At 36.0% G+C, this 27836-nt stretch overlaps 1 protein-coding gene across 2 annotated transcripts; it reads right to left on the minus strand.

Moving 5' to 3' along the window:
• Window positions 1–505: 505 nt before the first annotated feature.
• LOC129904417 (uncharacterized) lies at window positions 506–25560 on the minus strand. Of its 2 annotated transcripts, none has more exons than XM_055979986.1 (5): window positions 24986–25560; window positions 17316–17352; window positions 17134–17215; window positions 15070–15121; window positions 506–801 (listed from the first exon to the last, which is right to left on the minus strand). In XM_055979986.1, the coding sequence occupies exons 1-5, from the start codon at window positions 25364–25366 to the stop codon at window positions 739–741; spliced, it is 615 nt and encodes a 204-aa protein (XP_055835961.1). In that variant the 5' UTR covers window positions 25367–25560; the 3' UTR covers window positions 506–738. The 2 variants fall into 2 exon arrangements, with proteins under 2 accessions (XP_055835961.1, XP_055835960.1); XM_055979985.1 differs by having other exon boundaries at window positions 17316–17430; window positions 24986–25558.
• Window positions 25561–27836: the final 2276 nt, after the last annotated feature.

Raw genomic sequence — 27836 nt, forward strand, 5'->3', positions numbered from 1 at the left:
TGGGTTTTTGATAAATTGGTGATTGTATTTTATTTTTTATGATATATGAAACTTATGTTTAAAATTTGAGTTTATTTAGTGTATATTTCATAGTTAAGTCGTGTGTTGAATTATTGAAATTTGAAGAACAAATTATTATTTTGTGTTCAGACGCACATGCCTAAAATTTCAGCCCGTTATTACATGTATTTCAATTATTTATAACTGAGGTACAAACATACTTGAAAAAATTTAGACATATTGAAAGTTTAATCAATATTTACATGCACAGCAATAAAAAATTACCCAAACTATTATCTTTGCAAGCCATACTAAACATCAAGCGAGAACGTTTGATGTTTAGCCTTCACAAGACCAAACTTTTGTACGTGAATGTATGAAGTTATTAAGCTTCAGACACGATTGTCTAATGTTTTACTCAAAATTGATAAACTTGTAAAAATAAATATATGTGAAACAAATATTAGTTAAATGACGACATCAAAAGCGGGTATTTGTATATTTCTTTCTTAAACAATACTGCAATAACTAAAAGTAAATCTCAATAGTAAAATTTAATTTATTCACCATGGCATACAAGGTGGAAATTAATATTTTTATCAAGTAACTATGCACAAATTCATTATGTACATACTAATAAAGCCTTTCAGGTTTACGTTACAAGTAATGACATGTATATACTATTTTTCCCCCTCATAAATCAACTTCAATCTTCTAAGAACAATCATTCCTCTTCCATCACAACCACTCTGCCAATTTGGGAAATTTTTGCAGCAGCCATGCTACCCATTTTATTGCAACCTAATAAGATTCGTAGAGATGTAAGTGAAGAGAAATTAAAAGTGAAAGAGCAGAGAAAGAAAACACTTGCACAACAAAATCACAGCTGTATGCAAGTTGATAGTACAAATTATCAGCTACTATTCACCGATCAGCCACATGAAACCCAGATTCTCAGCTAATTTGAAAGTTCGTTGCATGAATAATGCACTTAATACAGGTGTTATAGACTCTATTAACTTTCCATGCAATAACCGAATAAGTATACATTAGTGCATAAATCTTCCCGGCCAAATTGTCTTATACACAACAAGCATACGTCCTTCGATTCATTCAACTACACTGTATAGATGTGAGAGCAAAGCCATTTTGTGGGAAGAGAGAATATATACTAGGGTTTAGGAACCACGCAGGCATCTGTCTATATATACAACATGGACCCCAGCTAAAATCTTGTGAAAGGAAATATTTTTTTCACTCAGAGAGATAGATGTTGATTTGATAAAGATGTTAGAACAATGTGATGTTTGACATAAATATCTATATTTCGTATCGTTTCTTCGCTATTTCTTACTACTTTAATCGCTCCTTTAATATTAATTTGTTGTATTTAAGCTTATGTTGGTATATTTTTGATGTATAGGTACATGTTGAGGATATTGGAGCATTTTAGGTCATGTTGTGGGAAGAAATGCAAAGTGTCGACATGAAAGATTCAAGAGGCATGAATTGCAAGCAACTTGCACACCATTGTGTCGCACGGGTGCCGTGACCGTGCTGAGCATATGTCACCCTTGTGTCACAAAGGATGCCGCGAGCAATTCCTACCAACACTATCGGCGTCACCCCTTGCAACACAAGGGTGGATATTGGCACATCATTTAAGGATCTCCGGTCCAACTTGAATTTAGTTTATAAAAGTCCAAGCTTTTTCATACTCTATAAATATAGCCTAAGCACGATTTTTAGACAACTTTTAACCTAGAAAGAGCTAGGAGCCATTGTAATGGCCGGAGTTTATTGTATTCTACATTAGTTTCTTTTTTGGGGATTATTTGTTGTTTACTTTCATGTCTATGTGGAGCTAAACTTCTAGTTCCATGATTATGGTTATTTCATGATTGTTGTTGTTCGAACATTAAGTTCAATTAATTAAATTATTTTATTGATTTATTTATTTAATCATAAATTTAATTATTTGATGGTTTGGTCAACTATGGAATATTATCTACGAATCTTGAATTTAACTCGAAAAGGGGAATTCAAGATTGGTATAGAATTAAATATAGCAAGTTCTTAATCCTAAGCATTGAGGAGTGGATCTGCACCTAGGACACACATATCTCTAGATTGTCTTGATTAATTTACAAGAGTTGTAAATGAATTTGTGTTAAGGTTCACGACTATAGACATATATGTAGGAAAGTAATTAAAATAACTAAGGACTCAAAAAATTCTTATTCGTAATATTAAATCTGTTAACCAGTAAACTAGATAAATTAAGAAGTTTAATCAATTGAAGAATACAACATAATTGTTAGATAGCGCCCTAAATCGATTTCATCTAATTGATATCATAAAAATCCGCTCTTTCTACATTGAAATTCATTATTTGTCTTCTTTTATTTTAGCTACTTTAGAATTATAATTATGGGTTTTGCTTCTTATTTAGATAATTAGCATTAGTTTAATTTAGATGATGATTAATCACAAGTCCCTGAGGATACTCAACTCAATCACTTAATTACTTGTACGATCATATATACTTGCGCATGCATTTGAAAGCAACAAGTTTTTAAAGTCGTTGTCGAAAACTTAGAAATTATCCGTCGAGATTAAACATTTTTTTTAATATTCAAATTTTATTTATTGTGAGAAGTTAAATAGTTGAAGGGTAGAAGTGTCATTCTACCAGAAATTAGTTAGTGGAACTAACAAGTTGTTAAGTCTGTTAGTGTAACTAATTTCAGTTAACAAGTTTAATAAAGTGTGTATATATATACACTAATTGTAGTTGTTGGAAGTAGCTGATGAAATAAAAAATATCTTCCTCTTTCTCACTTTACTCTTTCACATTTCTGCTCCTTCTCTCTTCTCCTTCATCTTCATCTTCATCTTCATCTTCATCTATTTTTCTTTCTTTCTGTACAGCTCATGTTTTTTCTTCATGGTATCAGAGCGGGACGCTGATCCTCGATGTGGAGTCAAAGAGTCTCAATGAGATTCACTGATTCATAGGTCATTTCGTTGTTTGTGTTTGACAGAGCAGTAGATCGGAGCTCCGATCTGTGTTAAAAATTTGGCGATTGTGTTACTGGTTGAAGAAATGGCAGGTGACACGGCGGCAGCAACAAGTTCACCTCAAAATTTCAACCAAAATCACCAACAAGCTAGTGTGCCAGCCTCCTCAAGTAGCAATCTCACTCTAGGGCAAGGTATTGACTATAATCATCCGTTATTTCTTAGTCCTACAGATGTAAGTGGAGTTAGCATCATTTCTTTTCAACTGACTGGTGTTGAGAACTACACTCTGTGGAGTCGTTCAGTCAAGTTAGCCTTGTTAGGGAGGAACAAGTTGGGGCTGGTTGATGGAACATACAGAAAGGACATGTACAGTGAAGAACTGTGGTGTCAATGGGAGAGGGTAAATGCAATTGTTTTGTCGTGGTTAATGAACTCAGTCTCAAAGAGTTTACTTAGTGGAATTGCGTTTGCCTCAAGTGCATTGCAAGTGTGGGATGATCTACAAGAGAGATTTGATAGAGTAGATGGATCAAGGACTTACAGCTTACACAAAGAAATTGTTACTCTACAGCAGGGTACTAACTCTGTCTCAGTGTATTATACGAAGCTGAAGGCATTGTGGGATGAATTTGAAGTGTTAGTGCCCTCACCTTGTTGCGACTGTGAAAAGTCCAAAGGATTTGTAGCTCACATGAATAGACAAAAACTGTATCAATTTCTAATGGGATTAAATGATTCATACATTCAAGCTAGGAGTCAGATTCTCATGATAGATCCATTACCAACTATAAACCAAGCATATGCCATGATAGCAGGAGATGAGAGCCACAAATCTGTAGTTACAGGCATCAATAATTTGGGGTTGCATTCATCTGTTCTAGACTCAGCTGCTATGTACTCTAGAGGTGGCAGTAGTTCAGGTGTAAGTAATAGGTACAGGAAGAATACAACTCTACTTTGTGACTTTTGTAAGTGTAGAGGCCATACTAAAGAATTCTGCTACAAGGTTGTTGGATATCCACCAGATTTCAAGTCCAAGAGGAAGGCACAAAGTACATATACTGATGCCTCCAATCATACTCAAAAATCAGGCCAGGCGAATTTTTCTTATGGTTTGAATACAAATGTAACTAATGAATTAGTGTGTGGTAGGAATATTACAGGACAGCACTGTCTAGACACAACATCAGCTGAAGCTTCTACTAAAACTCTGAGTCAGGCTGAGAAAGATGTCAAACAACTACTTCAAGGGTGCACATTCACAAAGGAACAATATGAACAGATACTCAAGATGATGAATCAACAACCAGGAGCTACTGCATCTGCTACATCTGATTGTAATAAGTCAAATAATGCAGGTAAAGCCTTGTTTGTAACTGAAAATAGTGATGTGTGGATTGTGGATACAGGTGCAACAAATCACATGGTATCTAAGTTAGATATGCTACAAAAAGAATCTGTCCTCAAGCTTGACACACCCAAGGATGTATGCTTACCAAATGGTGGTACTACACAAGTTACTCATATTGGCTCTTGTAACCTATCAGCTAGAAGTATGATCACTAATGTGTTTCATATACCTGAGTTCAAGTATAACTTAATGTCTGTCAGCAAAATAACAAGGGAGTTAGGCTGCTCAGTCTCCTTCTTCCCTGATTTTTGTGTTTTCCAGGAGCTTTACACTGGGAAGGTGAAGGAAGTTGGTAAGGAAGAAGGAGGACTATACCTGCTGTGGAGACATTTAACTCAAGGTAGTGTCAATAATGTCAAGGAATCTGCTAATGCTGTTGATACATTTCCTTCAAATGGTAAGGAGTCAGACATGGAGCTATGGCATCAAAGGCTTGGACATCCCTCTTCTACAGTACTTTCAAAGCTGTTTGCTGACAATAAAATCACTATGTGTAAAGTGTCTAACTGTTTAGTTTGCCCATTTGCAAAACAAACTAGACCTGTGTTTCCTTCTAGCAGCATTAAAAGCAGTAGATGCTTTGACTTGATACATGTTGATCTCTGGGGACCCTATAATACAGCTACGTTTGATGGCAATAAATACTTTCTTACAATTGTGGATGATTTTTCAAGAATGACCTGGTTATTTCTACTTAAACTTAAGTCAGATGTTTCTGTATCTCTTCAAATGTTTTTGCAATATGCAAAAACACAATTTGACAGGGTTGTGAAGATGGTTAGATCTGATAATGGTACAGAATTTGTTAATTCTGTGTGCTGCAAACTGTTCAAAGAATGGGGCATTATTCATCAAAGGTCTTGCCCTTATACCCCTCAGCAGAATGGTGTTGCTGAGAGGAAACATAGACACCTGCTGGAAGTGACAAGAGCCCTGAGATTTCAAGCCAAAATACCTATCAAATTTTGGGGTCACTGTGTTCTAGCTGCAGCCTATCTCATCAACAGACTCCCTAGCAGTGTCATTGGTTTTCAAACTCCCTATGAAAGACTACATGGCATCAAACCAGGGCTATCTCACTTAAAGACTCTTGGATGTCTGTCCTTTGCTAAAAACCTTGCTGAGCATGACAAACTTATGCCCAGGTCAAGGTTAGCAGCTCACATGGGCTACTCTGAAGTGCACAAGGGATATATTTTGTTTGACTTACTTAACAAATCATTCTTTATCAGTAGAGATGTTATTTTCAGGGAGGATATCTTCCCATTTGCCAATAAAGCTAATGCTGATTCACAACAGCTATTTGTAGACAGTTTACAAGAAGCAGATATGACCATTCCAGGTTTATCTACTATAACTCCCATATCTTCTACCAATATTGATGAGAATCCAAGCCTTCATATAGGATGTGAGCATACTACTGTGGAGCATTCTGAGGATCAACTACATGCTGCAGATGGTGCTGGCTCTGGGGAATCAAGACTTGCAGAAGTACCCATTACTGAGGACCCTAGTGCTCCTAGAAGATCTGTAAGATCTAAGCACCCTCCAAATTGGCTGAGGGACTTTGTTTCACTAAACATAACCAGTGATGTTCACTATCCTTTATCCAACTATGTGAACTATTCTCATCTATCTCCCACATATCAGCATTATATTGCTGCTACTTCTATTATATCAGAACCTACCAGCTATGCAGATGCCATCAAGGATTCAAGATGGGTTGATGCTATGCAAGCAGAGATTCAAGCATTAGAAAACAATAATACCTGGGAGATCACTACCTTACCTGCAGGTAAAAGACCTATTGGCTGTAGGTGGGTTTATAAAATCAAATACAAGTCCACAGGTGAAGTAGAAAGATTCAAGGCCAGGTTAGTTGCCAAAGGATACAGTCAGCAAGAAGGTATTGACTACAAAGAGACATTTTCTCCAGTTGTGAAGATGGTCACAGTCAGATCTATTCTAGCTCTTGCTGCCTCCAACCAGTGGCATATCCATCAAATGGATGTGTTCAATGCATTTCTTCATGGAGACCTTGATGCTGAAATCTATATGCAACTTCCTCAGGGGTTTGTCAGTCAAGGGGAGAAGGTATGTAGACTGACAAAGTCCTTATATGGACTTAAGCAAGCCCCAAGACAGTGGAATCATAAGCTCACTGAGGCCCTTATCTCCCTTAAATTTAAACAGAGCCAATATGATCACTCACTCTTCATCAGCAAATCAGAAACAGGAATTATACTCATACTTGTGTATGTAGATGACATGCTAATCACTGGAAGCTCATTGAAGTTAATAGAAGACACAAAGGAGGCTTTACACAAGGCCTTCAAGATGAAAGATCTAGGGGAGCTTAAATATTTTCTGGGAATTGAGTTTACAAGATCCACAGAAGGGATACTAATGCATCAAAGGAAATATGCCCTTGAGCTTATAGCAGAAGTTGGAATGGGAGCAGCTAAACCAGCAGGAACACATATAGATGTTAATGTTAAACTAACATCAAGAGAGTATGATCAACATGTGAAGAAAAGGCAAGAAGCAGATGATGATCCTCTAATAGATCAGGTCAGTTATCAGAAACTCATAGGGAAACTATTATATCTCAATATGACAAGACCAGATATTGCTTTCAGCACTCAGACACTTAGCCAGTTCCTGAGTCAACCAAAAAAATCCCACATGGAAGCTGCACTAAGAGTGGTAAGGTACTTGAAGAAGCAACCTGGACAAGGAATACTACTGTCCAGCAACCCAGACCACAAGATTACTGCCTTTTGCGATGCTGATTGGGCCTCCTGTCCACTCACCAGGAAATCTGTAACAGGGTTCATGATTGTAATTGGAAAATCCTTGGTTTCATGGAAAGCCAAGAAGCAAACAACAGTATCAAAGAGTTCAGCTGAGGCTGAATATAGGAGCATGGCCTCTACTGTATCAGAATTGGTATGGATGCTTGGAATGCTGAAAGAAGTAGGAGCTGAAATTGAGCTCCCAGTACAAGTTTACAGTGACAGCAAGGCTGCAATCCAAATTGCAGCAAATCCAGTCTATCACGAAAGAACAAAACACATCGAAATAGATTGTCACTTCATTAGAGAGAGGCTACAACAAGGTTTGATCAAGGTGGACTATCTATCTACTCAAGAACAACCTGCAGATATACTAACTAAAGGACTGTCCAGGATGCAACATGAATATCTTCTATCCAAGCTAGGAGTTTTGAACATATTTGCCCCTCCTAGCTTGAAGGGGAGTATTGTGAGAAGTTAAATAGTTGAAGGGTAGAAGTGTCATTCTACCAGAAATTAGTTAGTGGAACTAACAAGTTGTTAAGTCTGTTAGTGTAACTAATTTCAGTTAACAAGTTTAATAAAGTGTGTATATATATACACTAATTGTAGTTGTTGGAAGTAGCTGATGAAATAAAAAATATCTTCCTCTTTCTCACTTTACTCTTTCACATTTCTGCTCCTTCTCTCTTCTCCTTCATCTTCATCTTCATCTTCATCTTCATCTATTTTTCTTTCTTTCTGTACAGCTCATGTTTTTTCTTCATTATTTTATTTTATTTTTTAATTTAATATTCTGTTATTCTTCTTAACATGGTATCTTATGATAGAAATTGGTCAAACGTTGGTTATTCATAGTTTGATGATTGTGGGAAACCCCACTTGTGGCAACACTGTCATAATATTTTTGAAAACGAGTTGTGCGCACCTCCTCAATCCTTTGGGTGGAATGTTTGTAGTAAATGTGGTGGTCAAGATGGCCATTGAAATATTGCCATAACTATTATTTTCCATCCCTGAGAACCTATCACAATTCTCATGTTGCTTGTGATGTTGGCAGGAATAATGCAATGGAGGATGCGAAACATCTTGCTCAGATTAGTTAAATGGTAAAGCAATTACGGGAGCACTAGGCAGAACAGAGAGAAGCCATAGAAAGGATTAATGTCAAACTCACAAAGATAGTGGCTACATCTGAGACTTGTAATGATGCTCAACTACCAATAGTTGTGTAGAGGCCAGCGTAGGGAGCACAAAGAAGATTTTCAACCATTCGACCACAATAATGCTGATGATGACAAATTTTGAGGATGTGTACAATGGTGAGGATGTAAAAAATAATACAGTTTTGGAGTTAGGACGTGTTTCTAAACACTTTTCGACATTAATGTGTTTGGTTGGAGACATGAGAATCGAACCTTCCAATCATATGGAGAGGTATGTAGATGAGGATAAGGCCCTTACCTCCTAAAATTTTTCATGCCAAGAAGATAAAATGGTATCCATCACTTAAGGTCAAAGAAGTGGGAAGATGCGACATTTATTCCTTGATTTTTTATTGTTTTGACACAACTGCTCAAGGAGGGTAGTTAAAAATTTGATGCAAAATTGGAGATGCAATTTATTTCCTCAAGGTGTAAGAAAAAGTGGTGAAGTTATTGTGTCATGCTGTAACGTTAAAATAAGCGCTTATTGGGAGACAACTCAATTTATTGTATTTTTTTTTATTATGCTATTTTTGTTTCTGTAGCCGTCTGAACATGGAAGCAAAGTCACTGGAACTAAGCAAAAGCAATCCATAGAATTGGATTGAAGTGTGGGGTGACCGCATAAAGAATCATATATGTCTTGTTGGAAGAAGTTTGAGTACCCCATCAGCTACTAATACTTCGATCTTTGATCTCCATGGAGTTTCGTTTATCTTTTGTTATGTATAGCGCGCATTGAGAGCAATGCCCAATTTTAAGCGTGGGATGGGAAGATACTCCATGTTCAGTTTTGATAGTAATTAATGATCTCGCACGATTTTTCCGTGTGCATCGATTCTTTTTCGAGGGATGTAGCTTGAACTAGGTAAAAAAAAAATGAAGATTTCTTTTTATTTTTATTTTTAGGAGTAGTAAAAAAGAGACTAGAAAGACCTTTTGACTTGTTGGATACTAGCATATTTAGACCTAAACTTGAATATTACTTTTTTGTGAGAGCTTGAGTAAGTAATAAAATAGAAGACTTTTTGACCCTAGTGTTATGACCCTTCACTTGATCTTGAAGAAGGAGGAAAAACCTAGAGTCTTGGAGAGGTTTATAGAAAACTTTAAATTCTTGTAGAATATGACAGAGAAGTTTTAGAAGACATAGAGTTCTCTAGAATTCTCTAGAGTGTGTAGAGAATTCTAGAGTAGAGACTTCTTTGTAAATATGGAAGGACTTGTATAACAATTTTTATTTACACTTAAGCCCCTTAGGAGTAGTATAAATAGAGCGGACATTCATTTGTAACGAACCATCCAGAAATCAAGCATTCTTCCAGGTAATATAAAGCCTTCTTCATAAAAGTTCTCTCGTCTTTCTTACAATCTAGTGTTCCCTTAGAGATCTAGTCTCAAAAGCTTACTTGAGCTTACAAGATCGTGAAAGATTCGTGAGTAAGTGGTCAAGTGCCGCACGGAGGTCTTAGTTGAAGTTTAAGTCCGTGATATTAGGCTCAGGATAGTGACTTTGTATATAGCTTATTCTTATTTTGTAGTTCATTGTGACTCTATCTTAGAGGTATACTGATCTATCTTGATTGCGATTTGTGCATGTTAGGTGAGAATTTCTTACATATATTCTATGTTTTTTATCTTAATGCAGAACTTGTCTTGCATGTTATTGAAGCGAATTAAAAGATGTTGCTTTTTTTATATGTATGTAAATTTTAGTCTGTTTGGATATTGCTACGACTAGTTAGCCTCTTAAGCCTATATCCTTTAGTTTGAAACCCATATTTTTTCCTTGACCCAATTGTTGAATTCCTAATTTTTGCATTCTGCTTCATTGAACATTGTAGCATAGACTGCGATAAAATTAGTAAATCGAAAAAGGGATAATTGAGTGAAAAAGGTGACCAATGATAGCTAGAAAGTGATGAAAAATCCCTTTAGAAAGAATGTAACAAGGAAAAAAATGAAAAGTGCTTGAAAAAAATGATTGAAATGTTCTTGATATGATGACAAAGCTAGTGAAATAATTGGTGAAAAAATGGCTGAAAAATAAAGTGGAGATGAAACAATGTGTGATAAAATCTAAAAATGCAAAGTGCTTAGAGAAGTGTAATTATTATATATACTAGTTTTGAACACGTGTGTTACACGTGTATCTCTAATAGTTAATACATACTTTTTAAATATAAATATTATTAAAATATGAGTGTAAGATTTAAAATTAAATTGGAAGAGGAAGAAACTCAAATTGATAATTGGTGTTCATATATATCAAAGCAATATCGCAGTTGAACTTGAAATGAATGAGTAGGACAACAATTATATTCCAAAACTAATTGTTGAAGTTACAATTGGACTCTGACTCTTTCTCTAAAGTCCGTTCAATATAACAAGGAAACGTACAAATAAAAATCTTAACTAAAGTATAGTAACATTATATTGGATTTTAATCTTATTTATTTGATGTAAATAGAGTTATTTGACATAAGCCTTCAAATGATATATATGTATCGTGATAGTAAATTTGTGTCTCATTCAAAATAAAATAAATTCTTATTATCTATAGCTATCAATGTGCCTTTTGGAACAGCTAGTGTAGCATGAAAAACAAACTCTACATCCTTTTATAACAACATAATAGATTCTTACACAAACTTATAAAGATGAAGATACTAATTAAAAACCTACTATATTTAGATTCATGTGCCGATAAGGAGTAACCAAAACATCATTTCAAGTATAGAAATAAGATGCAAGACAATAATATATTGCTTTAATTTGGGCAAGTGTAAATCCGAGAAATCAACTACCATATAAAAAAGTGATTTATCAACTTTTAGAGGTGCTTTTACTCTAGCAAATAAAGCTTAAATGTTCCCCTTCATTTTCAAGAGAAAAAAGAAAAGTTTATTTAGTGTTATTCTTTTATTTCGGTCACTAATACTGTAGTCGGTAGTTGTACAGAGTCCACAAATTATATGTTGTTTTCATATGCGGTTTTTTAATTTATCAAATATTCGATTTATGTGATATTTCAACAATACATAGTTCAAAAATGATATGAGCAACATCAGTTATATGATTATAAATACTTCATGCCTTAATGCTTGTGTCTTTTCTTTAAGAAATTGTAACCTCCACCTTTTTACAATCACATATATACATATCAAGAAAATGTAGAATGAAAGAAATATTATGTTGAAATTGTACAGAAATTCAATTAACATATATCTTTACTTGGATGGGATCATTGTTAATTTCATGCTATATACCTGGGGGAAAAAGTAATAACTACTTGTTATAGAGATACTTAATAACTATCGACATAAAAATATTAATTTGATATATCTAAAACTTGGAGTGTTCTAGGATTTTATAGAATCTAATAAACGATATGAAAAGATTTTTAATTGAAAATAAATGAAGCAGCGAACCCGATGGAAATTAAAAGTTGTGGGATAAGTAGCTGTGAATAACGTTAGAAATAATTGTAAGTTGATTTTAATCTGTAAATGTATTCAAAGCTTAAATTATTATTTTGATTACTTTTGAGTTTTTGAAGATAGAGAAATACTAACCAAGCAATTATGATACTTCATCTAACAATAATATAACTATCACATTAATTTTTGAAAAGTAAATACAGACTGGAAAAGTGTTACCAATTATATGGAGGCAGTAAGCAAGAAACTCGTTAGAAGTATTTATAATTAAAGATGAATAGACAATGAGATGACCTATGATAAATGTAATTTCTAATCGAAGAAAATCTACATAGTTGATAGGGATTACATTATGACAAATATGTATGGAAGTATCATAACAACAAAAACATTTCCCAAGTGGAAAGTCACAATTAGAGAATTGTTCAGGTAAAGGCTAAAGGTGGCAAGAAAATCAAAAACAAAACATGTCGGTAAATTAAGTGACATCCAATGGAATTCAAGAGGAAACGAAAGTAACAATACAACAGCAATGACGTATGAACAGTGAAATAATAGCAGTGATATATATACGTACCTCGAAAAAATGCATATGAGGCAGAAAGAAGACAGGTAAAATAATAAAAAGAAGACATCTTATTGTGGACTTTTATAGAGAGCAGTTAAAAATATAATAGGTTGTGAGAAAAAGTTAATGGCTGGGAAGAGGAAAAGTTAAAATAATGCACATTACCTTTTTGCTAAAGAACTATTTATGTTACTCATGCGGTATCAAAAAAAACACATTCTACGTTATAAAAGACACTTAAGGGGTAGTTATTTAGAAAAGCGGCAATATTTTGATTCTTATGCAACCTATTATAAAAGGCATTTAAAGATGCAGTTATATATCCATTGAATAGACAACTCCAACTTTTGGCTAAAGAGGTGTAACGTATGACATGGATAGTAAAAGAAAATATTACTATTTGGAAAGTAAAAAGGGCAGAATTTTTAGATCAAAAAGAAAAAAAAAAAAATTTGAGGAAAAAGATTAATAAGGATACTAAATGTGGAGCATTAACATAAAGACGGTTGAACTTCTAAAAAACAAACACACAAAAATAACTGCTGAACTTTCATTCAATCACCATTTATGTGATTTTAATATATTATTTAATAAAATATTGACCTTTAGGTATTTAAAATATTATTGTTTAATATTTAATTAGATATTTTATTATATTTTAATTTAGCGCAGGGATAAAATAGTAATCCAACTCTGAAGTTAGAAACTTCCCACTTTTCATATGATATATATATATATGATATAGAGCCCGTTTGGATGAGCTTAAAAAAAGACTTTTATGTATGAAGTGCTTTTAAAACTTTAAAGTGCTGAAAAGTTATTTTTATAAATAAGCAGTTGAGTGTTTGGATAAAAGTGCTTAAATGAGGAAAATTATGTGAATTTTAAGGTTAAAAGAATAAAAAGGGTAGTTTGGGAATTTAGTTAAAATATAAGGGATATAAAAATAATTTCCATGGTCAAAGAAAATGACTTTAAGCACTTAGAAAAAAAAAAGTTAGGAATCCTAACTTTTCATTTTTGACTGACTTTAAGAACTTTCTGGCTTAAAGTTAGCATTAGAAAACACGTTCAAAAGCTGAAAAGGGGCTTTAAGTTGATTTTGACCAACTTAAAGCCAATCCAAACGGGCTCATAGTTTTCCAGCCATCCCCTAGCCAATATTACAAATCATTAAAATTCTATTTGAGCATGTTTAATTAGTAGAAATGTAAATATAATGGGCAAGCCTATGATTCTTTGTGCATGCTCATAAATTCTCTTGTGAGAGCAAGAGTTGATATTCGATGCTAAGTCCTTACTTTACATTTAATTCTTTGATTTAAAGTGTTAGTGTATTTTTTCTTGTGGGGCACTTATTTCATGATACATAGGTGATATGATTGAACGTCTTTGACAAAGTAGGTGAGCAAACTTGATGAGTTCGAGTTCATCTCTGAGATTAGGAGGCTGAAAATTTGTTGTTTGCTTGAGTTGATTTGTATATCTTGCATGATGATCTTTAATATATATTCGATGGTTTGAGTAGCTACCGAACCAAACAATTGATATCAACCAAAGTGATGGTGCTTCTGAGCTTTGATTTGTTGAGATTGACATAAACTTCAATATTTCGTATCATTTTCTTGTTATTTCTTACCACTTTACTAGCATCCTTGATCATAATTTGTTGTATTTGAGCTTATGTTGGAATTATTTTTTTATTACATAGGTACGTGATATTGGAGCATTTTAGGTCATGCCGTGGGAAGAAATGCGAAGTGTCGCACATGAAATATCCATGAAGCAAGAAGTGCAGGCAGCTTACGCCACTCTTGTGCCACAAGGGTGCCGGTGACCATGCTGAGCGTGCGCCACCCTTGTGTTGCAAGCAACCAAAGATGGGTGCATCGTCACTAAAGGATTTTCCGGTCCGACTTGGATTTAGCTTATAAAAGTCCAAGCCTTTTGTACTCTATAAATACACCTTAAGTACGACTTATTAGATAAGTTTTGACCAGGAGAAAGCTAGGAGACCTAGTGGACGTTAGAGTTTACTGGGTTTTATCTTTTCTTCTCCATACTATTAATAATTTTTATATTTTCTTTGAATGATTTGTTGTTTTTCTTTCATGTCTATGTGGAGCTAAATTTCCCGTTCTAGGGTTATGATTATATCATGATTGTTGTTATTCGAATATAGGTTTCATTTAATTAGTTTATCATAATCGTTTATTTACTTATCCTGAGGTTAATTTATTTGATTGTTTGGCCAACTATCGATTAATATCTATGGACATTGAATTTAACTCGAATGTGGAAATTCAAGATTACAAGGATGAAATATAGCAAGTTCCTAACTCTGGGCATCGGGAAGCGGATTCACACTAGGATAGACATATACCTATGTTGTCTTGCTTGAGTAATTTACAAGAGTTATAAATGGACTCGTGTCAAGGTTCACGATCATAGGCATGTCGAATGATTTCCTGAACTTATTTATGGCAATAGTCAAAAAGTCAAAGAGTAGACAGATAAACATGGCACATTAATTTACCTTTGGAGTGGATACAAACACAAACTTAAAAACAACAGATAAATGATTTTGACTAGTGAAGAAATTTTCGTATATGAGAAAATTACATACCAATGCCGTCTCCCCAGGCTTGACTGCAGGTTCCACGCTGTCTCTGCCATAACTGCTTAAGAAAACATTTAGTCAACACTTGAACCGTTTTTTTCTCTCTTAAAAAGTAAGCCTAAGACAGAATGGTAGTCTTTTTTGGTCGCAAGTTATTATTAAGATACTTCCCCCAAAGAGAGCTGCTGAAAATAATGCAAAAATAACAAGAAAATGCCAGGACCTTACAAGAGAACATACGAAATCTACAAGTCATTCTACAGCCAAATACAATACACACTGAAAAGACCGAGAAATTAATAATTTACGCTTCGTCTATAAAGAGTTAATTTTCTTTACAAATTCTCTCTACTTTGTAATACTGTATTCAGTAACTTTTTTTATTACAGAGTTTTGAAGAGTCTTGTCATCATGTATTCACAAAAGTCACAGGCTCACAACCATAATAGTGTACATAACAGAAGCAGGATTAGGGCCGTTTCGACAATAAGACCATTAAAACAATTGATTGGGGTTCTAATTTTTTGGGGACCCCACTTTCTTTGATATATATATTGTTAAAAAATCTCATATATCGATAAATTTGAAGAAAAAAAAATTGGGTAGAAAATATGATAATTTTTTTTACCTTATTTAATGTAGGGATAGTTGTAATAATCGAGAAATGGAATAGTGTTTAGTTAATTGTAACATCCTTCCTTCCTTATTGACTCATTTATATTCTGACATTATCATGAACTAACATTATTATTCTTATATTTAAATTTTTTATTTTTCTTTCATTATTTTTATTCTCTCATTATTGAATTTCTAAAGTCTCTGAAACGGTCAAACCTTCTATATTATTCAAAATTTATTGTTGTGTGTTTATAAAAAGACCAAATTTATTTTTTGGTCTCTTCTTCAAATTTCAAGCACTAAAACTAATTAACATTTATTTAATATTATTATATCGACTTATCAAATTTAGCGCAATACTAATTCAATATCATTATATAAAGTTTTCAAATTTTCCAGTCGGATTTTATTATTCTAACTTTATATTATATATTTTTCATTGAAAATTTATTTTGTTTACATTCTTACTTCATGATGTCCGCGTACATTCAACATCTCGAGACTTAATTTGTAGGATTTTACTGAATATGTTATAATTATTCAATTTATATATGTCAATTAAAAGATAAGGCCTCTTTATGAAATTTGGCTTTGTTGAGACGGCCTTGAGCAGGACCTGGGTCATCAAAAGTATCTCATAGATCTTTATATAAGGAAGACTAAACCTGATCAAATAAAGAACCAGAACCAACAATCATGTGCTAATAGTTGGCTAGCAAAAGGATTATAAGTTCTAACTACGTGAAGATCCTTACGGAACAATGTAACTTCAAGGTAAAAGATGATGCTCATAACTACCATGCTACCTAACCCAAAAAAAAAAAAAAAAGACGCAAGCAAGCAAGCTAAATTTTGAGGAATTTAATACTCCATCTATATGAACTTAGCAAAGTATAGGCAGTTCCAATCCCAATAAATGTAAAAGGTTGTGGTAGATCAACGGCAATGTAATAACCTGACTGATGAATTCTCTAAATATTGAGTTTATTGGAATATGTTCACTTCAGCACACGCTGAATAAAGAAAAATAGATACGAAACATTCATATAGCCGAATCCAATTAATTTGGGCTATAGGAGTTGTTGGTCGATTTTTTTTTTTTTTTTGATAACCATGGTGTGGGCCAAATTTTGCACACCTCAACTAATTTCACGGAATATTTATCACCTTCTACCAACAAGAGGTATCAAGTAACTCTGTACACCAAGGGAATGACAGGCGAGAAGAATTCACCCAGTGTTTTTTGACTCTGTTGGAATTTGAAACTAAGACTTCATGGTTCTCAACCCACGTCATTCAACCATCCTCTATGCTGACTAGAGTGAACATATAATTATGCTTCTCTATCTTCTTCAATGAAGTAATTTGTTAGAAAAAAATTAAGTGTTCAGCAGAAAATAAATATGAAAACACATCCAGCATTTAAATGGGTTGGGATTTTGTTTTACTCACAGTATTTTCCTCTGGCCATTCACCACTTCCAATCGATAAAAGCTGCATCCTTTGCTAAAAGGAAAAGGTTTTCCCCTCCATTCTGTTATCATATTCAAAATCAAGTACATTGGACAATGAAGTTCAATCTTCCTAGTAAACAATATGAAAAAGAAGGTAAAGTATTACAAGTTTTTTCATACCCAAGTGCCATGTGACTCCAACAGCTGATGAATCCTCCTTGGATATATCGTCAATAACAAATTGCAGATCAGAACCAACTGAATCAGTGAACTTCTTAAAAAAATCTAGAATTGCCTACATTAACAGTTTGTGATCAAACATAAGCTTATTGTTGAAGAAAAAGGACATTGGACCTGACTTAATTCCAAAAATTAGCTCAAGTAGTAATTTTTTCCAAGAGCATATAATGACACTACAAAAAATACACTTAACTTATCTGGGACTTTTAACACTTTGCCACCATGCCGAGTGCTAGACATGTGAAGCATGGAGTAACAAAACAGAGTAAACCTTCATTGGGTATCCCTTAATTAGAGATGGATTTGGTTCTAATTCCCTGCCCAAAGAGTGGTAAGTTGCGTGGACTCTTCACATCAAATGCACCACCCATGCCAGATTCTCCAAAAATAAACTACTTTTGGAGAATCTGACACGCACCCGATGACATTTTTGAGAAGTCCGAGCTACATAGGGTGTCACCTCATCTAAAACTTTAAACTTTCAGATGAGGTGGATCACAATTCAACACAGAGGAATATATTTACAAAGATAATGAACTATACGGCCAAATTTTTCACTCATGAAAAGCAAACAGATGAAAGGCGGAACAAAAAATCAGAACCTACACATAGGAATATATTTACAAATATAATTAATTAATAAAGAAAAACTCTTCACTCATAGAAAGCAAACAGACAAAGGCGGAAAAAAGAAGAAGCCCTTCTAGTAATTAGTCTTTCCATTACCACAAGATTCTTCAAGCTAAATAAAGAAAACCGTATTTGAATATGTTTTGAGAAAAGCAGTTATATATCAATGTACAAACAAGAAAAAATGTCTCTTGGATATGAGTTAAAATACGTACTGCCTCCACTGTCCACTTTGCTTTTTCTACAGTCAGTTTGACCGATTTTTTGATGATCTTGAACATGGATAATTTCATCATTTGAAAAATACTAAATTGTTTACAAATGATCAGTAGACTAGGCAAGTAATACACAAGGATAAAAATGAGAGCTCATCGTAAAGAACCTTTCATTTATGTCAAAAGATATTTGTTCATACTAGAATGAAATGGCCCGAATGGAGTGGACTGGATTCATAGAATTTATCTAGAAGAACGAACCAGAGAGGAATTAAGGATCTGTTTATTGATTAATATATAAAATTAGTACATGAAAGAACTAAGAGATCAACTTTAGCACTTTCAGAATTTAAAAAGACAATTCAGAAGGATGAAAGTCAAAGTTTAAGAATGTGAACACTCACTTGCAGCCCACCGTTTCCATTCCACGTGGTAGTTCCACCATTTTCCAGATTTCATTTCTCTCGAGGGAATTCATCTCCCCTAGAATTGCCTCCTTCCACACAGGAACATGCAAAGCATCATACACGTTTCTTGGTATCTCCATTCCAGATAATTGAGACAGAAAAGTTATATAGGAAGAGGACAAGTTTCTCTATATAACAAAATTTGACATGGGATGGTTGGTGACTTTTCTTACCCCTTTACGTTGGGCAATTGGAAGATCAAGGTCTAAAGTAACAGGGGGTAGGAGGAAGAAGACCTTATATGACTGACCGAGGATTAAATGGGGTGGCTTGACCCCTGCCCTTTCTCGGGAGATGGGGGAGAAGTTGAGTAGTATGGAAGTCTGGAGTAGTAGCAAGGATGTGAACAACATGTGGAATAAGACAGCTAGTTGCATTATGGAAGCAACTATAGAGGTGCTAGAGGTATTGAGGGGTACCTTTAGTTGTCATCGGGGAGATTGGTGGTGGAATGGAGAAATCCAAGGCAAAGTGACAGCAAAGAAGGTTGAATATACAAAGTTGGTGGAGTGCATGGACAAGAAAGAAAAGAGGACGCTTAAAAAATTCTATAAGACGACGAAGACAGAAACTAAGTTGACGGTTACAGCGGCTAAGGAGACAACTTTCGAACGCCTCACAACTTAGATCAAGCGAAGTGAATAAAGGACGTGGAAGGCAAGGTATTGGCGGAAGTGACTTCCATTAAGCAAAGATGACAAATATACTTCCACAAACTCTTAAACGACAAAGGGGATATGTACATTGTGTTGGCTGATTTGGCGCACTCTGAAAGACATCAGGACTTTGGGTACTGTAAGTGTTTTAGGTTGAGGAGGCTAAACATGCTATTAGTCGGATGAGCAGGGGGAGAGCGACCAGTTCCGATGAGATTCCGGTGGAACTTTGAAGAGCACAGACAAGTCAGGTGTGGAGTGGTTAATTGGGTTGTTTAATATTACTTTTAAGATGGCAAAAATGATCGACGAATGGAGGTGGAATACAATGATTCCATTGTACAAAATCAAGGGTGATATCCAAAACTGTAACAATTATAGGTGTATCAAATTGCTAAGCCATATTATGAAGGTCTAGGTGAGAGTTGTGGAGATGAGGGTGAAGAGAGGGGTGTCCATTTTAAAGAATCAATTTGAATTCATGTCGGGATGATTGACTACTTAAGCCATCTATTTTTTGTGCAAGAGTGGTGGAGAAATATAGGGTAAGTAAGAGAGACCAACATATGAAATTCATTAACTTTGAAAAGGCCTATGAAAAAGTCTCAAGGGATGTCCTCGGGAGGTGCTTGAAGGTGAGAGGTGTCTCGATGGCTTATATAAGGATAATAAATAACATGTACGATGGAGCCAAGACTCAGGTTAGAATGGTGGGAGGATACTCGTAGCACTTCCTAGCTGAGATCAGGATGCACTAGGGATTAGCTCTTAGCCCTTTCCTATTTGCCTTGGTGATGGATGAGTTGACGTGGTTTATTTAGGAGGAGGTTCCATGATGTATGTTATTTGCGGATGACATAATACTGATTGATCAGACGCGAGACAGAGTTAATGCTCGGTTGGAGGTTTGGAGACAAACTCTAGAGTCCAAAGGTTCAGGTTGAGCAGGACCAAAACAAAATATTTGGAGTGCAAATTCAATGTTGCGTTGGATGAAGCAGAAGTGGAAGTGAGGCTTGCCACACAAACTATTTTCAAGAGAGAAAGTTTTAAGTATCTTGGGTCCGTACTATAGGGAAGTGGGGACATCGACAATGATGTCACACACTGCATTGGGGCAGCATGGATGAAATAGAGGCTTGACTCTGGAGTCTTGTGTGATAATAAGGTACCACCTCAACTTAAAGGTAATTGTATGGGGTAGAGTGCTAGCCAGTCAAGCAATCACATGTTCAAAAGATGCATGTTGCAGAAATAAAGATATTGAGATGGATGTGTGGGCATACTAGGATCGATAAGACTAGGAATGAGGCTATCGGGGAGAAGGTAGGAGTGGCCTTTGTGGAGGGCAAGAAGAGAAAAGTGAGACTGAGATGGTTTGGACATGTCAAGATTAGGTGCGCAGACACCTTAGTGAGGAGGTGCGAGAGGCTGGTTATAGGGGGTACACGGAGGGGTAGAGGTAGGTCGAAAAAGTATTGGGAGAGGTGATTAGACAAGACATGGCGCAACTTCATGTTATCGAGAACATGACTCTAGATAGGAAGAAGTGGAGGTCATATATGAGGATAGAAGGTTAGTAAGGTAGAGTGTTGTCTTGCCTTGCTTTTGTTATGCATATGTTGTGTATTGTGTTTCGATTATCACGCTATTTTGCTGCTGGTATTGTTTCGGTCTTGCGGGCTCTACACTACTTTTTGTAAGCCAGATGCAACTACTCAAAAGGTTGGATTTAAGGATTGTTTGAATGAAAATTTTGGCTTAAAACATTTAAGAGGTGTCTAGACCAAGATCTGTACAATGGTTTTATATTTGAAAATGAGACATGCGTTGGACTAAGGCGAGAAAATGGTAACACATGTTTCATACATGTATGCTAAGTGACCAATGGGGTAATGGAAGAATGGACACATGCCTCTTCATTTGGTGAGACCCAAAAAGTTGCATTAACTTTTTATTTAAATACCCGTTGACCTTTTACTGTCTTGAAGTATCCATCATTATTACTTTAACATGTCAATATTAGTCGTAAGTGATTCATCAATGCAATACATGTCTAGGAAAGCAGCATATCTGGAATGAATAGAATTAAGTAGAAAGGGAAAATAACTAAAATTAGTAACTGAACTTGCCCGCTCTAAACTAAAGTAAGTAAACTACCTTTGAAAGCTCCACGGGACCACCTACCACTAGTTCTAGAATTCTTTCTCTGATAAGCAATGGAAATAGAAAAGGAAAGATGGGAGGAATAGCTATCATTGCTCTTGCGCTTGTACCTCCTTTTTTCCTATCCGACACCGGTAATGCCGCATCAAAGATCCCCTCACGAGATGGGATGAAGTCCCACAAGAGTTAGAAGGTAATCGACGACAAGGCAAGGTAAGCGCATTCGAGAGCAGCTCATGTAGGACTCCCAAAATAAAGAGTATCCTCACTCACAGAGGATTTGATAGCACTTGCAAGAGACTGGATGAATGATAGGAACGAAGGCACACTGAACCTCCAAAGCGGATTACTAGGACATCTAATACACTGATAGCAAGCATTCCATCTAACCTCTGAACTTTCTAACATATTACCCCTTGACTAAGACTCTTTACTCCTTCGAATCATTGAACTCAACTAGACCGTGAAATAGAAGGTTAACAAGCACCATCATAGGTTCCTCACGACCCGGTGGGCGGCGTACCAATAATGACATTTGTCTATATACTACCGCCTGTTTACTTAGATCACATAGATTATTAATGCGTGCATTCCATTATCGCGGAAATATTCCCCTATGGAACACCCAGAATATGGGAAAAAGGAGAAGAGAAAGGACATACTGAGTTCCATTTGTCACCTTCACCCCCTGTTGTGTGTGCACAGAAAGGTGTTTGATGAAATGCTAACTGATGAGGCTGTGGAGTCTTGTGAAAATTAGCTCCTGGAGTTGAGAATATAATAGAAATTAGACCATTGGAGAAGACAAGAATGACAGGCGCGGAACCAAAATCAGAGGTTGTTGCTACCCCGGATGTTTCGCCAAAGGGAAAGACATTTGACGAAGCCAAACCTCTGAAAGTGGAGGAGCGTCCTGCTGTTTTGACACTGCTGGAGCCAATAGTGAATCAACCTTACAGTGATGAACTTAGTATGCAGAATGAAAGTGCTGACAGTGCTTGCAGCTTCAGTTTTGATGTCAATAAGTCAGATTCTTCATCAGAGACAATTGGAATTCCGCAAGCACAAGACTCTCATGATACTAATGGTGTTACTAATGGAGCAGCTCAAATAATCATCAAGTCCAGCAAAGGTAATACGAAGGAGGTTTTGAAGTTACAGGAAGAGTTCTTGAGGTTGGAGAAGGAATTAGAATTATCGAGCATCGACATTAGTTTGCCTGAGGCCAATAAGGTTGTTGATGATGGAAAAGTGGTTCTTCAATTTATATCAAAGGAGACTTTAAAGAGGTGCAAGAAGGTGAAGAAATCAGAGGATGGAAGTAGTAACAATGCTAAGAAGAAAACTGGGCTTTCAGGTGATGTCCCTATTATGGAGAAAGGCTCGAACAATAACAAAGAGGAGAATATAATTACTGTTAATGGTTATAGTTCCAACACTGAGGTGGACATTGAAACAAAATGACTTTTTATGAAGATATGATTCCAAATATTCATATGCAGTTTGAAAAAGTTGTTTGTGTTCTTAGTTTGGGCCATAATTTTCCGCCTGATATAATACTCATTGATGAAAGAATGATGGAGTTGTGGGAGCTAGCTGACAGTTTGCCTTTGTCATATGAACATGTTAGAAAAACTATGGCTGTTGCATTTACAGAAATCAGCATAGAGAAGGCAACTAAGGTTGATCAACCTCTAATGAGCCCATCCTCCAATTGCTTCCATAAAAGTTGAAGTTGATAACCCTCTTGAGTATCCCTTGTCATGATTTTAATGGGCAAGTGCACTGTGGAGAAAACCTGTGAAATAGCTATACAGGATGTGGAGAAACACTTTAGCCCTGAGTTATTGAAGTGGCAAGATGGGATCTTGGTCCTTGGTCCTGTCCTATGTCACATGCACATTTAAGACAAAGAAGCATTGTGAGTTTTATCATGTTGACCAAGGATAATTGTTGTTAATGAACAATATTTGAAATGCTTTCTGAATTGAGTATGAACCCCAAGAAACTTGAAGCAGCTGGTCTTAAAGTTTTTCTGTTATGAGCACTTATGGGAAAACATCAGAGGTGGCTGGTGTGGGATTTTGTTCAATTCTTGAGGCAATTAGAGAGCATTCAGATTCAATTGGTTGATATTTAATCGGGGTTGAGTTTCTGAGAGAGAATTTTCATGTTTTTCTAACTCCAGCTGTTTTTAGTGATGAATCACTTGTTTATATTCACATGTCTAGGTGTCCTGGTCATAGGAACTTGATGTAATCACAAAATGCGTGAATATGGTGAATGAGATGAAGAACAAAGGCTGGAGCTTCTAACTAAAGAGCTAAAAAGGCAAAGGCTTTGGGTTCTTCCTACTACAGAGGTTCTGCCTGACATCAAAGAAGGCTAAAATACTTTAAGCGTAGCAACTGAATTAGGAAATGATTGACTTGGAGGTTATGTTATTTCCATCGTTCCAAATGCCTGTGATGTCCTAGCTGTAGAGATTTTACAAAAAGATGCACACCTTATTATTAATGGAGAGGCAGGCCTTGTCCTGGTGGAACACAGCATGTAGTTCCTCTGTGTGAGCTCATGAAGGACTTGAGACAAGCTGGCTCGGTAGTCAGAAGATTACTACCAATTAATTGGTATAGGGAGCACATAATAAAGAACTATGATGGGCATCAGGAGGTTATTATTTGTTATTCTGACATTGGCAAAGATGTTGGTTGTTTTACTGCTTCTGTATGTGTGCTAATTATTCAAGATGATGTTGTAGCTGTAACTGGAGAGGGCACAAATATTGCACTAAATGAGGTTGATAATTGTATTTCTATGGAAATTCAAGGACCAGAAAGTAAAGAAAGAAGTTGGCTGCATGTATTTTTCATCTCACCAAGGAGCTCTACAAATTCTAGTTGATTTACTGGATTTCCATTTCTCAAAGCTAAAGTTGGCACCACTGTTGGAAGTATCGTTTATAGCATGAGCAAGAAGTTTATTCACAAATTTCATTTGATGTTGGTGGCAGTGTGCTCTTCATTTTTATATTTAACACCCTTGAGGACAAGGGTGATTTTATGGAAATGGCCTGAAATTTAGTTGCTTGAGAAGGTTGTACAGGATGTTGTGAAGGCTTATATGAGCATTGATCAGCTGAGTATTTTAGACTTAATTAATAGTTTTAGAAATTACAAATGGATCCCTATAGTTTTAATTACTAATTTGGTTGCTATCCCCAAATGTAATTTCCTATTTCAGTTTAATCTTGTCCTCTTTTCAAAGGGCACCTGCAGCTCATTTGGAGCTTATGAATTAAAAGCCTAGCTTAGTTCTTCGTTAGAATTCCTTCTCAGATTTCAAACTATAAATACCATTACATTCTCTTGAGTCTTGACACAGAGAGAAGTAGTCAAATAAAATGCAACAGAAAAAGTAACAAATTATCAGATCTTAAAAAAGCACCATAAAACTACTCCAGGTTGATAACTAACCTTACGGCCAACGAAAGGTTGAGGAAATACAAAGTCTTCATACACACAATTCTCAGCGACAAGTTCTTCGACGGAGTCCAAATCCCGCCTATTTATTCCGGCATAGAATTTCCTCACCACACTCGCCGCCGACTCTAAATCAGTTACAGAATCAGAAGATGCAGTGACCTCAGCCGTTCGATTGCTATTCCGTACAGCTGCTTGTCTTATCCGATGGCCAGAAATGATCCTTAATTGATTATCGGCAGAGCAGTTGACTTTGAGACGAATGGCCGGTGAGTTGCCGACGACAGCGGCGGTGGCCAGAGAGAAAATGGTAGAGAAGTTTGGGTGGAGAGGGAGGAGAGAGCAGGATGAGGTGCTACTCATCAGCATCACCATAGCTGCAGTTGCAGTTTAATGCTACTTTTGTGTTAATGGGGCGCGGGTAAATACTTCCAGTGATTTGTTTTCAGAAGAATTAGCGCAAGAATATCGAATGAAACATTAGCCGTTAGGCAGGATATCTTCGTGATAATTATAACAAAGGGAATCAGGAATAAAGTTTTTACTTTTTTTTTCATTTTGATCTTCTTTCATTTTTGGGGGTTATGTCGAGCGCAATTGGCACCTAATGTCAAAATCTAGGTCTGAACTGAACCATTTGCTAATAGTGTATAATAGCTACACAAAGTTAAAAAAACAAACAAGTATATATCGACTTAAAAATAAGTCTTTGACCGGCAAGGCCCATCAACAGTTCTATAAAGAAAACAGTTACTCACGATAGTTCATAAAAAAAAAACATAGCCAGTTAGCACATAAGTTTTGTTTAGGTCGTCGAGATCATCATATGATATCTAGTAAAACGTAAATGCTATATGGGTCGTTAATTGCCATGATCTCTATACGAAAGCTGAAAATAGCTATGTATCAAGACAATACACCAAACAACCATCAAACTTCAGCCAACCACCAAATAATGCCAACATAACCAATAATGGGGCTATACAACCCAACTCCCTAGTCTACAAGCCACTAAAAGTAGTAAAACTTGATTGAGATAGGGTCCTGACCTACCCAAAAATTATATACAGCAAAACCAACAAACCTCCAAATTCTGACAGCTCTAGAAGAAAGGGGCTAGCCAACCTGATAGAAGTCACATATGATGCTGAGAAGGTCTATCCAATCGTCTGTCAGTTCCTACATGCATGAATGCAGCGGCCCCAGGCAATGGGACGTCAGGACGAAATAATGTAATGAGTATGAAAGACAATAGACTAACTGAGAAAGTATCATAATATTCTGAAAGTAATCAGGTAAGGAAGTCAAGAATAATATAAGCATACTGACCAGATCCTGAATGTAAACATACAAAAAATAATCAAACAACCTAATCAGGCCCCTATAAGCTAGTAGGTACAAACAATAAACAAGATGTCACGCCCCGGGATGGTACCCTAGACGTGACCGGCATTTGAAAGCCATTTCTGACCTCCAAGCGAACCACCTAACTCAATCATTCCGTCATTCGGTACTATACGCTCAAATGAAGGCTCAGTTATAACATGTTATTTACAATATGGGGGTCGAAGGCCAAACATGTTTAACTCAACAAAATAAGTATAATAGGACTCCCCAAAATAACAGTCCAAACTCCCCACACTCTAGTCTATGAAGCCTCTGCCAAAGTCTAGAAGGTGTCAATGGCTACCACAATCAAAATAAAGTAGACAACATGAAGCTATATAGGGAGCTCAAGATCCTCCGGGAGCTAGGAGGACTCACCACGTAGCTGAAGATGCGTAGATAATCAACGGTGCGCTGATTGATGATCTCTGCTACCTGTCTCTGCATCATGAAACGATGCAGGCCAAATGGCATCAGTACGTGGAATGTACGAGTATGTAAAATGGCCGGATGAAACAACATCAAAAAAACATCAATATCAACTCAGGATCTCAACTCATACATATATACATGACAACTCACTCAAATGTCCTAAGTCTAACAAGAATAGTTTAGACGGGACTAACTCATAAGCCACTTGACTAAACTAACTCGGAGCACTATCAAGACCTAAATAGGAGTTTCTCTTATCCGACAACCATCACCTATGAGCCGGTGATAGTACAACAATCAGACGTTGTTGCCACGTCCGTCCATACCTTGCCAGGGCATGAACGCCTCCCTAATCATGGATACCATCGATTAGTCAAGTTCTATCATTTCAGGACAATAAAATGGAAAACATTTGACTTTAACGGTTCGATCCCATGGGAAGCATCCGACTTTAACGGTTCCATCCCTACCTATGTTGGCGGCGTAGTTTCTGGGGTTCGAGTATGGACTATACTCTTACCCGCTTCGGTGCTCGATACTCCTCCCATGACTCGATGCTCATAAGACTTCCTCCAATCATCTCAAATAAGCCCTCACGGCTAGTTTCATATGGGTCATTGCCAACTCATTAACTCTATTCTTATTTCAACTCAATTAAGTCATAATGGCAAGTTCCATTTAGGACCTCGTCCACTCGTCAATTCTATCCTCCAATTAACTCAATCAAGCCTCATTTAGATAAGCATTTATGACATCTCCTCAAGACTTATCACAACTCTATGACTTTAGCTCAACGATTCAAGTAGGATAACACATTTAAGGAAATTGACTTAAGCAACATAATCCCATGGATAAGGAGATCAACAAAACATGATAACAAGTCATCTCCATCAACTCATATTAACATGAAGGTTTTAGGAACTTCTTATCTCAATAACATCAACACATATAGCATCAAACAAATAGGGGACAAAACTCATTCAAACATAAATCATACCAAGAAACTCCATTTTTCATGGACATATAG

Source organism: Solanum dulcamara, chromosome 9 (genome assembly GCF_947179165.1).
Source record: "Solanum dulcamara chromosome 9, daSolDulc1.2, whole genome shotgun sequence".
In the NCBI taxonomy this organism is placed as follows: Eukaryota; Viridiplantae; Streptophyta; class Magnoliopsida; order Solanales; family Solanaceae; genus Solanum; species Solanum dulcamara.

Bases quoted from the DNA above. Each gene is read 5' to 3' on its own strand.
- LOC129904417 (XM_055979985.1), bottom strand. From the start codon at position 25,366: ATGGTGATGCTGATGAGTAGCACCTCATCCTGCTCTCTCCTCCCTCTC. The intron at 17,431-24,985 runs GTTAGTTATCAA...CTGTTAATGTAG, and splicing joins AACCTTTCGTTGGCCGTAAG to GCAATTCTAGATTTTTTTAA. The intron at 15,122-17,133 runs GTGAGTAAAACA...TTTCTTAAGCAG, and splicing joins AATGGCCAGAGGAAAATACT to TTATGGCAGAGACAGCGTGG.